This window comes from Acipenser ruthenus, chromosome 40 (assembly GCF_902713425.1).
Source record: "Acipenser ruthenus chromosome 40, fAciRut3.2 maternal haplotype, whole genome shotgun sequence".
In the NCBI taxonomy this organism is placed as follows: Eukaryota; Metazoa; Chordata; class Actinopteri; order Acipenseriformes; family Acipenseridae; genus Acipenser; species Acipenser ruthenus.
In genome coordinates this window covers 3,769,233-3,783,443 of record NC_081228.1, presented here as the reverse complement: position 1 = coordinate 3,783,443, position 14,211 = coordinate 3,769,233, and the positions used below count along the sequence as shown (strand labels likewise).

At 40.6% G+C, this 14,211-nt stretch overlaps 1 protein-coding gene across 2 annotated transcripts in view; it reads right to left on the bottom strand.

Moving 5' to 3' along the window:
* The window catches only part of LOC117397181 (junctional adhesion molecule 3B-like), a 33,620-nt gene that overhangs the window by 11,427 nt on the left and 7,982 nt on the right, over positions 1-14,211 (bottom strand). The window contains exon 1 of one of the 2 annotated variants that reach the window (XM_059010160.1): positions 13,283-13,316. The exons of the other annotated variant lie outside the window; for it this stretch is intronic. Coding sequence (XP_058866143.1) covers positions 13,283-13,301 — 19 coding nt within the window. The 5' untranslated portion in view covers positions 13,302-13,316. Of the gene's footprint in view, positions 1-13,282; positions 13,317-14,211 lie in introns of those variants that run through there. 2 annotated transcript variants of the gene reach the window in all.

Genomic DNA, 14,211 nt, shown 5'->3' with positions numbered 1-14,211 from the left:
CACACAGCTGGATTATATTCCACTGCTGTGACCTTTCTTACTGTGTACAGCTGGCTATCAGCGGAAACATCCTCGTTAGTCTCTTCATCCTTGCTGTATATACAGTACAGTGCAATTCATTACTGTAGAAACGACAGTACATGGCCAGCAAAGCTTCAAGCACATAAGCACAAAGGATTATCCTTTCCAAAACACTAAGACAATTATTAGGGGTCTTACGCTACTTTGTAAGTCTGCTTAGGTGGGGATTGGAAAAAGGACTTTAAGAGATTTGAGAATCTTTACAAGTGGTATTACTGGACAGTACGGTGCAGTATTTTACTGTACAAAAACCTACTTGCTGTACAGGCAAGGGATCCTAAAGTTTGTTGAGATAAAACGACCTGTAATTGTTTTTGCAAACTTAGCCAACACTATTTTCAACACGCCAAACATTTCCACTACACATTAGAATATAACAGAAACACATTTTACAACGTAATAAAAATAATAAATAATTCAGCTGCCTGTATTAGTTTTCGCATATAACACAAGGCTGTCTTAGTACATTCATGGTATTGTCTGCTCGATTAACTAACCTTACAATAGCGTTGATCACTGCATGGATTTGCCAGTACACAATTAATTGCCTGAACAAAAACAGCTTTCTGTCTGTTTCGAATGCATGGAATTCAGAAGGTGCTGTGATGTTTCTTATACATTGTTCTGGTCTTGTGGGTTATTTCTCTGAGCTGCACTCAGAATAAAGGGGCATTCTTTGTGTCAGAGCACAACAACTTGCTGTTCCAGCAAACAGTTCAAACATTGTCTTGCAGCTAATTTGTGGGCCTCAGATTTAAAATGAATAAATAACAAGCACCATAAATGTTTGAAAAGATCTGGAATATAATTCCAGACCTGACCTTGTCTAAAAACAAACGCTTAAAGAAATGTGTTATTAGGAAGGAGAGACCATTGGGTTCATCTCTTTGTTCCCAGAATGTTGTGACATAGTTTAAGTGCATTCTTAAAATAGCTGCCAGTCTGTGTAATGCACACTACTGTGCTGCTGCTGAATATAAAATCCAAGTCCAAAGTTTGTTTGTCCAAATTATTATAACACTTTATAGGTTATTACTACAGCTTAACGTAGTTCAGCAATCATGTCTGAACTTGCACCTAGAATACACATTTATTATACAACATTATTCTGTTTTATTGCAACATGAACAGGCACCTGACTTTAAAACTGAACTTTACATGTGCAGTATAGAAGTCAGCAACAAAACACCCAATACATTTTCTTTCAACTGTATGTATTTGATATTCATACATGGTGATGTTGGCTTTTTCAGCACGCATCCCTCTGTAATTGAAGCATCTATAATGTGTTTGCCCTGAACGTTTCACCTGAGGTCAGAGCCGTGTTTCTCAAGCCTGTTTTTTTTATTGCTTAGTTTGAAGTTACAAAATCCATCTGAGAGTTCCCTGTCTGGCTGATTTGATCACCCCAAGGGTAGCTGGACCTGCTTTCTTTACAGTTCACTGTGTCTCAAGTCTGTGAAATCTCTGAACTTTTCTTTTGTCTTTGTTTCGCTGTTCTAATCTGCTCCCCCTGACTGTCTTACTTGAGTCGCCTGTTAAAGTTTAAGCCCCTTGGATTCTGCTCTGCAGATCTGAGATGCTTCACAAGGCTGGTTATAGTCTCTGAGATAATACAGTAACAGGGCATGACTGGTGTTTTGGCAAGATCCCAATACCTGGGGCAATTAAACTGTGGCACAGTTAAATTTCCCCCTAGCTTAGCCAATTCTCAGGTCTCCGTTCTGCTGTAAATACTGCAGCATGAGTAAAATGAAAGTACTTAATGTGGTAGACAAAGCTAGAACAAAAACCCAGAAGAAAGCAGGACTCTATCCTGTACTACAAGGAATATAAAATATTGTGACTTTTGTCTGCAGAACGGTTGACTGTGCTCTGAAGCATTTGGATGGGACCCGAAGATTTTCTTCTAGTTATAATTTTTTCGGGAGCCGACAGGAACACTCTCATGTCAGCATCGAAGTAAAATTGAAATATTAAGCTAACCTATTGCTTTTATTAAATTCTAAAGGTATATTTATTTCATTCCGGAAGGTTTGGAGTACTGTAAGATTGTGGACATTCTGCTACCCAAGCTGGTTCGAACTTAACCATGCAATGTTCTAGGGGTGGCGAGCTGGTACAATGCAAGCCTCATTTCAGTGCAGACCGCTTGTGTGATAAGATCATTATCCTGTTTTGCACAGCTGAGGAACACTGCTGTTCTTCTTGTTTCTTGTTTAAAACAGTCATACTGTACCACAGCTCTGTTGCCTGACTACTTGTGAATCGGAACCTTTGTTCTACGGCCCAGTTTCAGGCTGTGGGAGTGAATGAGTTCTGAATAAAGTCGACAGTAGCGTGGCAGCTAGTATTGTGCATTGTGAATTAAAGCCTTATAGATCTACAGGAAACAAAACGCACCTGACCCATGAGCATGCATCTTACAAGAGACAGATTCAGTACGCTTTCGCTCTAGTGAAAAGTTTGCAAAGTTATATCAAGGACAAAAAAAATACAGCAGCACCCACTGCTCCATTCCAGGTTTTATTATGAATTACTCACTCTTAACCAGAAAAAGGCATCTTATAGCAGCACAGTAAAAACTCTTCAATGGCAGTTCAAGCCCTGACATTTCAAAATGATTTGTAAATGTTATTTGAAGAGCTCCTCGTCTCACTGGCCCTCTCATTCATACTGTTGTGTAAATGGATCTGTAGGAGATTGAACCCACATCATTTTGTAAGAGCTGATGACATGCATTCGCTTGGAATAAACACTTTAAATGTTAACATTAGTTAAACACTGGAAGAGTCCTGGGATTAAGACAGAGTTCACCGGTACACGGTTTTATAAAGAGATTGCATGAAATACTGTACTGTAGGGCAGTAGGGTAGCGACAGCAGTTAATGAAATGTGTTTCTGAAATACTACACAATTCACATCGTCTAATCTCACTGCACCTACGCACAGCTCATCAACAGTGCTGTACTGTACTCACTGTGGGACTATCGAGATGAAAGGTTAGCTTTTCTACTGCATTTCCTGGGACTGTACTGTAATCCTGCAGCCGGCTCAGCAGAAGTGTGGACTATTGTAACTCACCCATTGATTTATCTTAAAAGGAAACCCTGAAATGATCCTCTGTAATAAATGATTTCAAAGCTGTCACGACAGCAACTGACCCAGTTGGGCACATAACTCAATGAAAACTTGCCCGCAGCCTAATTATTTTTACAGATCAGATTAACTCACAAAATGAGTGGACTAAAGGCTAATTGCAATAATAATATTAGCAACCCCAAAGCTCTACAAAGGCACCTCAATAATAACCCTCTGCCCTATCATTCTACTTTGTAAAAGCCACGGTCTGATTTGAGTTAGTCTTATCTGCTTAGACTATAAATACACAAACAGGGTTGCACTTGCTTTGTCTCAGCAGTCCCACTGTGTTTCTCAGATAAAGGACGCAACTCCCTCCAGAAAGCTCAAGAATAGACCCCCCCACCCCTCCGATTCTGCACATCAACAATGCCAACGTACCAGGAAACAGAGCCATGATGACGGATTATTTAGATTTTCATTCAGCAAAGAGAAGGTCAATCTCTTCATAATTAGCATGGTAAGCTTTTGTTCATGGACAGCTTCCCAAGCTAACTGCCACAGCCCTGATGATACAGTACATTGCCCTGCCACAAGGCTGAACATGCTCAACCAATAGACTGACTTATCTCCCTTAAGCGTTATTAGATAATCCTAGTCTTGTGACAATGGATTGAAACGTCATTGACATGTGTATGTAAAAATGGGTATTGTACTTTAGAAGAGAAATCCACGTGTTTAAAGGTGCAGTAAACCCTTACAATGTGGTCAGCTACTGTATACTTTATCTTATGCCTCGCTTACTTTGGGATACTAAAATCCTGGTATGGTATCTGCCCCCTTTGTAGACAGCATTGCTCACAGGATTTCAATGCCTGATATACAGTAGACTACACAACGTTCTCAGATGTCAACATAGTACTGTATGAGAGACTTTGGAATGGTAACGTTTAAGCTAGGCGTGGATTTACATCTTTCGCTATGACTGAACATACTGCCCGTGGTCTTTAAAAGCAAATTTACAGTAACTACATTTACATTTTGCCTGGACAGATACAGCAATAAGGATAAAAAAAAAACTCCCGACACTACCTAGAAACCCGCCCCCCCTTGCGCCAAGCCTACCAGACTAGAGGGAGCCACGGTGCTTGACGCACTGACGCGAGCGCTGAGGGAACTATTTCACTTTGTACAACAGTTGTGTGATGTGGTAGCCAGGGTTTATTAATGGATATTAAAAAAGAAGTAACATAAAATGGGTAATAATGGGATTGAAACCAGGCTAGAGCGCTTGGTCAGGAATAACTTCACCAGACAAGGTCAGGCACATTGCTTTGTTGACACCGCAGACGTCTGTAGCATGCCTATGAAATAAGAGAGGACCAGCGTGCAGTAGGGATTATTACAAAGGACCAGGTTTTTAAATCTCTGCTCAATGTGTGAGCCTGGGGGTTCAGTCAGTTAGTCACCTTGCGTGTGAATTTCTCCACCTCTACTATAGGCACGTGTCTGCAGGCATGCAGGCATACGAGACCACGCTGTGAACCAGATGTGACTATCCAGTTGTTAAAACCACTCCTTTGGAAAACTGGACCATTCCAAAAGCTTCTGGATTCAATACAAACAGACACCGCAGCTGAGCTACTCCATGTTGCTGTGCAGGCAATCTCCTGGACACCCCCCATTACTCCTTATCGAGCAGGATGCAGCTGTTTTATTCAAAGCTTCTGGGATAAAAGTTAACAAAAGATATTCACAACTTGTTTCCTCCTAATGCTACTCAGGTTTACTAATGTTTATTTAAATCAATAACAAACACATTTAAATGACTGTTGTTATTAGCCTCCACAGTTGGAGTTTAAAATAAATGAAGTCTCCAGTGACTAGACTCTTGAAACCATGAGCAATTTTATTAGGCTGTTTGGCAGTCCCAAAGAAAGAACACAAGACTGGTTCAACGACAGTAAGGTACAAGAAACCATGCTTGTTAGTTTCCCTTTTGTCAAGAAATGTATGATGTTAAAACCAGTACTGCTACTGTAAGTACTTTTAAAACAACTGTAAAACAAATCCAGGTTAAATCCAGGTTCCAATGGCTGAAAGGGATTCAAACATTAAGTCTGCTGGCAGTTAGCTTGGAAACTAATGTGCTTGATTCACATCAGACAAACAGTGATGGCTTCAACGAAAGCAAGACACTGTGTAGTACCTGTACAGTAAGTGAGAAATTAACATCGCGGTGCAATACAAGTCTATCTGGCTCACAGTCTGTCCTGCTCTCTCTGTGGGAGTCCAGTGCAGGCTTGGTGGTTTGCAATGGTATGCCTGATAATTTGAAGCAGTCAGAGCTGTCACTGAGCTATTCTTCAGCCCCGGTGTGAATAGGTTACCAGTTATTTTTAGAATCTGTCAGCACTTAAATCAAGGCCACACATCTCGCTAATTAGTTGCAGTTCAGGTACAAAGCCCAGGCTTAAAACATCTTGCAATATGTTTATCATGCCTGCCTATCAACACACTGAAACGACTCTGCTCTTTATCTCTCAGGGATGCAGGGAAAGTGCAAATAAATCCCTCCATGAGGTAACACAGCATCAGCATCTGACACCTCTCTTATTTAAAGCAGTGTGTGCATCAACACTTTGCAAATCCCTTCGTTTCACATGTGGAGATATTTGCATATTGTAATATGCTCCTCTACACTCTAGCTGTGTAAGCTGATTTGGTCTTCAGTAGCGTACTCTATGTTAAGGGTACAGCTGTAAATCTACGCTTAACACACTTTAGGCACTTTAAATGGTATTCCATTTAAAATCTCTTCCACAGTACGTTTTCAATATGTTATTAGACTTGAAGGAGTGTGGAATGTTGCACAATTCAAAGAGTAGCTGGTTACATGAATCCACTACAAGACCGTCAGTGAATTGTCTTGCATTCTCAATGATAGAGTTACAGCAGGCTAGTAACACCTGACAGCCCACTCTCTGCAAATACTTCACATTGCATTCAGTGACCCCTGCATTAAACCTAATTAGGAATGTAGTTTCCCAGCTTGGTCTTCCAGGCAATATGGAATACATTGATTTTCTATTTACAGTAATATCATTTTCAAAGCAAATCTCTCAGAACGTTCTTTTTGGGGACGGGCAGTATCGGGGTTGGCTGGGAGCGTGTTAGACGAGCTGTCCTCGGAGCGGAGTTTGGTTTTAAATTTGGATTTTTGTTCTTGTTTGAATGACAAACTCTGCCGCCACCTGTTTTCCAAACTTTCAGACTGTAAATGAATACAGGATTTCAATTCTTCAGAAGAAACGCATTTCTATTTTCTAATGCATTTCGGTTTTACTGTATAATGGATTAGAAAAAACAAACCAGTCATAGCACTTTAAAAATACAAACAAACTGAATAATTATTTCCTTTTAACCAGGGTATGTCGCTCTTTATCCTTCCTCGTTGATAATGTTACCCATTTTGGAAATATAGATCAAGGAGTACATCAGGTTCTCTGAGTGCCAGAAGGCAGTCATCAAAATAGAACACAATCTATTTAGAGAACACTGGGAGGTCAGAGGTGAAGGGTGCACGTGAACACTTGCATAGGTTTCTGTTATTCCACTATTGTGCTGATGCGCTGGACTTGACAATCCTCCTTTGTTAAACGCATCGTTCTGATGACCAAACCCCATGAAGTAAGGCTCATCTGACAGCTGCACAATACAAGCGCACTACTAGAGGAGACTGTTGACTTAGCAGGGGCATATAGTCATAATCCTCCCAATTTCCTGTTCCAAAAGTCAGGCAACAATAGAAAAAGCTTAATAATAAATGTATCTCGGGACAGGCGCCACCCTTTCACTGTAGCTATGAAGAGTTGCACACATGGAGTCTCAGCCACGTTAATGTTGGAGTGTATCACTAATAGATGGCTTCTCATGGTGGCTCTTTGGACTGGTTCACAAAATCCACTAAAGTTTAAACATTTAAACGTGTTTAGGAAATTAAAGAAAACCCAATAGTCCTAATCTGTATTGTAGTGGTTTTGCATAGGGGGAAAAAAAATCAAATTATTGCTGTGTTTATTAGGGGAGTACGATAAACGAATGTTACTATACGGATCACGATATGCAGGTCGTGACACCATGTATCACAATACATGTGATGGTCCTCATGGGCTACTTGTACTGTATGATGCATAATAGGAACAAATGATCATTCAATGATGAGATTATTTTATAAGACAAATTAAGTGAGTTAGGGAGTGTACAGTACGTATTCATACCAACTATAAAACACACTCATTCTTCATTGAAGAACCACTTGGTGATCTACAATGAGCTATGTTGTGCTTTTGGTCTTGTGTCACAATTCAAATGAAATCAGACCTCTATTCCGATATGATATAGCATGTAAAGAAAGCACCACGATTCACCCATAAAAAAAGATGGACTGTTGAACTGCTAGTGCTCATGGTAAGATTTTTGAAGAGCCATGCAGAGAAGGAAGCTTCCTGAGCCTGCTGACCCCTTACAGCAGATTTGATCCATGCTGTGACAGCAGCTGATGCAGAAAACCTGACTCCCTCCTTGTCTTTTGTCCATTAATGTCCCACTAGTGCAGATTCCATTAATTGCTTTTGTTGGAACTCATAAACAAAAGCAGGTTTGTAATGGACAAATTAAGATGCAATGCAGTACCGTGAACCACACGCAGTATCAAAACAGTTCCCTTTTCACCCCGGGATAAAAAGACAAACAACGTCTTCACAGGGATGCTGGATGTTTAAATATATTTAACATTTTAGTTGGACATATGTTTGGGAATTGTTAAAAATATTGCGATTTAAATACGAGCAAATTAGTATTTATTTTCATTGAAATCAACAGAATCAGCGAAACTGGGTCATGAGCCCTCTCCCACAGCTGTGACTCCCAAAGGTTTCCAAAGTAAGTATTCTTTTCTCATTTGTATTGATTGCAACTGACTTTGAAATCTGTACTCATTTAAAAAAGGACAATATAAGCTTTATTTTTTTTCTTCTTAAACGGTTACCAAAATAGCCGTGCTAGATCTTAGCACTAAGGAAACTAAGGCAGCACAATAAAAAATGTCCTTTCAGTTTGCAGTTTGAATGTAACTTTAAAACAGTGGATTCATTTGGCTGATCTGAGAAACTTTCACCGTTGCGGTGCCAATGCAATCCCAACAAAGGCACTTCATTCTGATTACATGATCTCCAAGCAACATGAACTGATGTGTTCAGCGAGAATGCAGCTCGACTATAAAGTTTATACAGTACCGTAGGACTTGCGTAAAGGAAAAGAAAACCTTTGGGGCTTTTACAGTACAGTCCTGCAATAACAGAGCTTAGGAGGGAGGCTTGCTTACAGGAGACAGCAGCTGCATTCCAGAAAACCCAGGCACATTGCAGGATCTCAACTGGAAAATTAAAATTAATGTCTCCTTCTACAACAAAAATAGATTTTGACAAATCCAAACAAGGGTGAACCTTGTCACAAGTTTTGCTATGAATCCAAAGTTAATTAAGGGCTACGTTGAACTTTTAACTTGATTTTATTTAAATTATGCAGACAGATACAGCGCAGCTTGGCAGTTCTCCCATTTCACTTAAAAAAAAAAAAAATGTTCACAAGGTCCATACTCTTAACGAAGCTGAAACTCTAACCAAGCCACCTTGCAGTCTGATTGTCAGACTTTAGAAGCTTAAGAAGGTTGGACCTGGTCAGGACTTGGACTGGGGACCTCTGGAGACAAACCTGCAGAGTATCAATTAGTGTTGATGTTTCAGCAGGGAACACTTTTGCAATCCGATCTTGTCTGATTTTTTAAAAGCTAAGCCCCTGGTCAGTCCTTGGATGGGGTGGGGGGGGGGCTCCACTGAAAAGCAGGTGCTTCACTGTAACGTATGAAGCGGTGTTGGTGTTTCGGTAGGAACGCTCTTTCCTCTCAGCCAGAGCATTTAACGGCCAGGGAACCATGCGGGAGGCACAGACATCCGATCTGTTTGTATAACATGGGGGAAGAGTTGGGGTGAAAGTTCGGGATGGGTCACCCCACTTTCCCTAACACACATCCTGGTGGCAAAGGCAACACAAAGTGCAAATGTATTACATTACTGCCCCAGTAACGCTGCAACCAGTACCTGGCTTGGGTACAACTAAAATAGATGAAATAAGACCATTGGAGCCATACAGGCACATACACCTACAGTACCATGTGTTGACATTTTTCAATCAAGACAAATGATAGGCATCTGTGTCAATGGTACAGTATATCAAACTTATATAACAGCATGCTAGAAACTATATATTTCATGGATACAACACTAATACTGTACATACAGGAGATGCTACAGGTTGGAATGTCATTTGGACGTTGTTGATACTGTAGTCCCATTAAAAAGCTGGGGCTAAGACTGCTTTTAAAGAGTGAAATGAAAACCAGATCAAAATTTCAATAATGGAGTCTCTGGCCAAATAAAAAGTGAGACTGCCACTCCACATTGCTGTATTCATCAAAACTTCAGGAGGTAAAATGACAGTACAAGAAACTCAAGCACAGCAGACCATTGTTTTGGCTGGTGCTTCATTTGTATTACGTTCATAAAGCTAAGGAAGGCATTATGCCGAAGGCTTGTCTACTTCTAATGTGTTTGTGGCAAAACATATTGTCAGCAGGGCTTGAGTTGCCAATCAGTTTTTAGTGCCAACCACAAACACTTTGTTTTCTAGACATGTTTCGTTATGCCAGTACCCACAAGCAGACAAGGACTTGCTTGTTGGCTGCTTTACAACTTGGACAGATAAGTTTGCATCCTGAAGCTAGTGCCTGAGCAGCCCACTGCTGAGAAGACAAGGCATGAGCAGGTCCCAACCTTCCAGGATAATCTCCAACCCTACAGTATCACACAAGGAATGGCCATTCTGCATAAGAAGCAGCAGTGTAATCTGCCAACAGTAGGCCTACACTCGACAAGCTGTTGACATAAGGTCAGAGATTTCATTCCCAATGCTCCAGCCAAGGCCATTTCTCACAGGCTTTACTGTGCGGCTCTAAACAGAAGGTTCCCTGGCACAGCACTGCACCTGAGAATCACACTTTCCTAACATACTGTAGGGACATTTACACTGCTGTATAAGGGATCAGGGAATTTGCTGGGTCTAAATTCATATCGCTGCCTGTAGAAAGACTTTTGTCAGGAGAGTTTTGGACTGGGTTTCTATCTTTTAGGTTCCCAAACTGTGGTGAAAGATTCCCCAAATCTCCACACACCCAAACTTCAAGCAATAGGATAGCCTTGTTATTTTGTCCCGTGAATGTAGTGGTCCGTGGGGCAATCCCCAAACACACAGGTGGTCCTGCCCTCCTTGTAAAAGGTTGTGAACCACTGTTAAAGCACAAATGCAATTGTAAATCTAACCATTCAAGATGCCGTTTATACCAGACTGTTTCTTTAAACTGAGTGCACAAATGAAAAACGAATGCCAGAGATTAAGAAACTGTTCTCCAGGAGCAACACGGGGTCACACCTGTTCATCAAAACATCGCTTCCAACTGAAACCAGGGAAGAAAACGCCACACATCCATGGAGTCTTTGCTGTTTTCATAAAGCTTTTACTCGTTGTCTGTTCGGCATGATATGTTCCGACTACCTGCTTAAGAGCCTTCACTTCTTCACACTCTGGAGCTCACAATGTTTAAAGTTTAATAAAAAATGTGCAGCAACGATTCTGCAAGCTTGCTCATTAAAGCTACCTCTTCATATGACTACCAGCATAATTGCATGCGACTAACTGCAGAGAACTCAGCTACAGTGCGACTAGCCTCAAACCCTACGGTACCTTGACCCCAGCAATGTCTTCTGAAATTTAATGCAGTTAGGATGAAACGTCCCCTGCTGTTGCCTTGTCAGAGTAAATAACACAGAGTCATAGGGGCACGTTTCAAATGTCTCCACTAGAGCAAATCACTGTGCTCAACTGTCTAAGATAAATTCATTTCTGGAGAACTGCAATACAGTATGTTAAAAATGTGTGCCAAACTTTTTTGCCTTTATAGAAAACTAAAATGGTCAACTGAATTGAGAACCGTTTGCACACCTAACACACTAGTCGTTAACGAAGACAAGGAAATGCAAACCAGCATTAAAAAACAGAGCGTATTTATAACTGTCACTGTGTTCGGCAGTCTGCTATAATTAGGGTCCACCCCAGATAAGGTCTTTAGCCGGCAACGCCTTAAACTATGCTCTGGAATAGTTTCAGCCAGACGAGGACGTTTTATTCGTGGTACACAGATTCAGCGACCAAGTGTTCAAAGTTATGGATAAATGTTAGGAAAGCGGTGAAGTGACCAGCAAGAACATGACGTTTTCAATACTGTTTTGCTTCTGTACTTAAGAGTAACGATCATACCGAATTAGAATGAGCTGTCAGTAACCAGTCTTCCATACAATTTCCATGACTGTACGTCAATTCAAAATTAAACGGTTTGCTTAAAGGGATGTCTCAAAGCAGTCTCTCACTCCACATTACAACTTCAAGGGGAAGCCCAGATGTTATTAACGCAATGACTTCAAAAGGAGAGGTCAGCTGCAGCGCTGCCTCTCACCAGTATGGGGAGGTAGCTGAGAGACCAGCACCTTCAAATGGAGATGTGTGTCACTGCAGCCGACGACAAATTAGTGATTTATTAACAAAGAATGCAGAAACAAATATTCAGGGTGATTATCAAATTCAGTCAAACCTTTAATGTCACTCCAATTAAAGTCACCCTCTGCTAATCATCAGCTCATTCCAATGACCCTGACACAATATAACCTAATGGAAGTCAAAAGGGACAAGCTAAAAACAAGAGACTCCAACGCAGTCCAAGTGATTTGTGTTAAAAAAGAAAGAAAATACTTGGAAGAAAAACACTCCACAATAGCAACCTGTAGGACTAAGTCTGCTGACGTCTCAGGGGAACAGCGGGGGATTCATGAAGCTCTAGACTATTTAAGGGATCAAACGTCTCGTCCCGTTTGGCAAAAATCTCCACAAAAATCCCACCCCTTTGAGTCAAATGAAAACTGAAATGAAATAAAGCTTAAGCCGGCTGCAAAAGTATCTTGTTATATTTCAGCTATACTGCAGCAAGAATATTTTATTTTTTTGGAGAGGGGGGGTTCATATATTAAATAGTTTACCTTTTTAATATATTTTTTCTACATGGGAGTGGATAACCTTTTAATGCCCCACAATGTCCCTCGCTCTCCAGGTAATATAATGGACACGTGCTCGCTGTAATTAAAACATATTATTTACACAAGAAAGCAGAGAAGAAAACACAATCCAGATGCCAGTGCCTAACATATTGCTCAAGGTATGACTGTGTTAGTACCATTATTTACTGTATAAGCATAGGGAAGTGTCGTTCACTTCAAAACTGCTGTGCAAATGTACAATTGTCGGCTTTGATACGGGATGACGTAACCACACTTGTATTCTTCACATTAAAAAGGTCTGGACGGATATGGCACAGGCTATCACTGTCAATCTATGACTGTAGTGCACCAGTAATTGTACATATAGAATGAGGGCGTCAGGTCTATGCTAACTGCATTGTGGTGGCACGTGAATTACAAACTCTATCTGAATGAATGGCATGTCAGAAAAATGCAAAGCACTTTCTTGGGTAGGCATGCGTTTGTACCAACAGCAGCTGTACAGTCCAGCAAGCCACTACCGATGGATTTATTTTTCCACCAGGCTTAAAAAATTAACCTTTGTTTAAAATGTATATACATTTCCTGGCATCAGATGACCCCATCATATTTCAGTGGACAAAGATGTAAGTATGCCAAAACTCCATACTGACTGCATATTGGTATGTATCTCAATGCTACGAACGCTCCTAACTGCACTGTAATGGGTTTAAAAAGTAAAATGAACCAAGTATCAAAGTTTTATTACTACGTGTCACTCTACAGTCCTTACAGCAAAACGCAGCCTACTAAAACCGACAACTGCGTGTGTAACCAGGGTAGGGGTTTCAATTGTTATAAGGAATAGCATTTAGTTTAGGGATTTCGAGATCCCGCAAGTACAGTGAATAGTATACCTGCTGTACGTCCGCCCATGCTCTACCATCGTGGTTTTCTTATCTTCCTGTAAATAAAGTCCTGAGCTGCGTTGTCGGTGTCACCTCCGTGTCTCTCCCATTTCTTTACTTTTTAACTTTCTGTAAGCACCATATTCTAGGCATCTGCACTCGCCCATTCTTGCCAACAACCTTCTGTCACGCTACAGTATTTAGTTCAAAAGACAGACAATGGACTCTCTTATATATTATTAAAAATTCATGTGTTATTGAAGGCAATAATGGAGTGTTTTGTTAGGAAGTTCAAGAACTTGGCTGTTTCATGGTGCTAATAACAAAAGTGTCTTGTTTCAAGAAAAAAGGTCGACAGTAATCCAATTACAGCTACTGCGTAACTGAAAAGATTCTCAAACACGAGCCCCATTAATGAAACAGAAAGACCGATGGGTAAACGTAGATGGCTGCGTTGGAGCATCCACTTGAGGGACGGTGAAAGTGTTTCTTATTTTTACAGCATAATGGAGAGATGGTTTTATTAAAGAAAATAAAATTAACATATTCAAAAAAATACGTAGGCATGCTTCTAATTGTTTCTGATAAAGCAGCTGCTGTCAATTTTGGAATTTGCATACACCTTCACAAGTGCACTAGGCCGCTTCTCGCGGACCTTGGACATTCCAGAGCTCTGCAAAGTGTTGGAAGGTCTCCTAAGAATACAGGGATCATCTTCAAGAGCTTTAATTAGCGTGCAGTGTTCAGGGATACTGATAAAAGCTGGGACCAGGGAAAATCCATAGCTGTGTTTTCAGAAAACACCCAGCTATCGATATGTTGCTAGAATAACTGAAAACTTTTTCGATTTCATGCTACAGTACATGAAATCCGAAATACTGTACTGTACATCCTTTCTGTATGTTCTGGGTATCTTGGAGGAATCAAGTTCCACATCA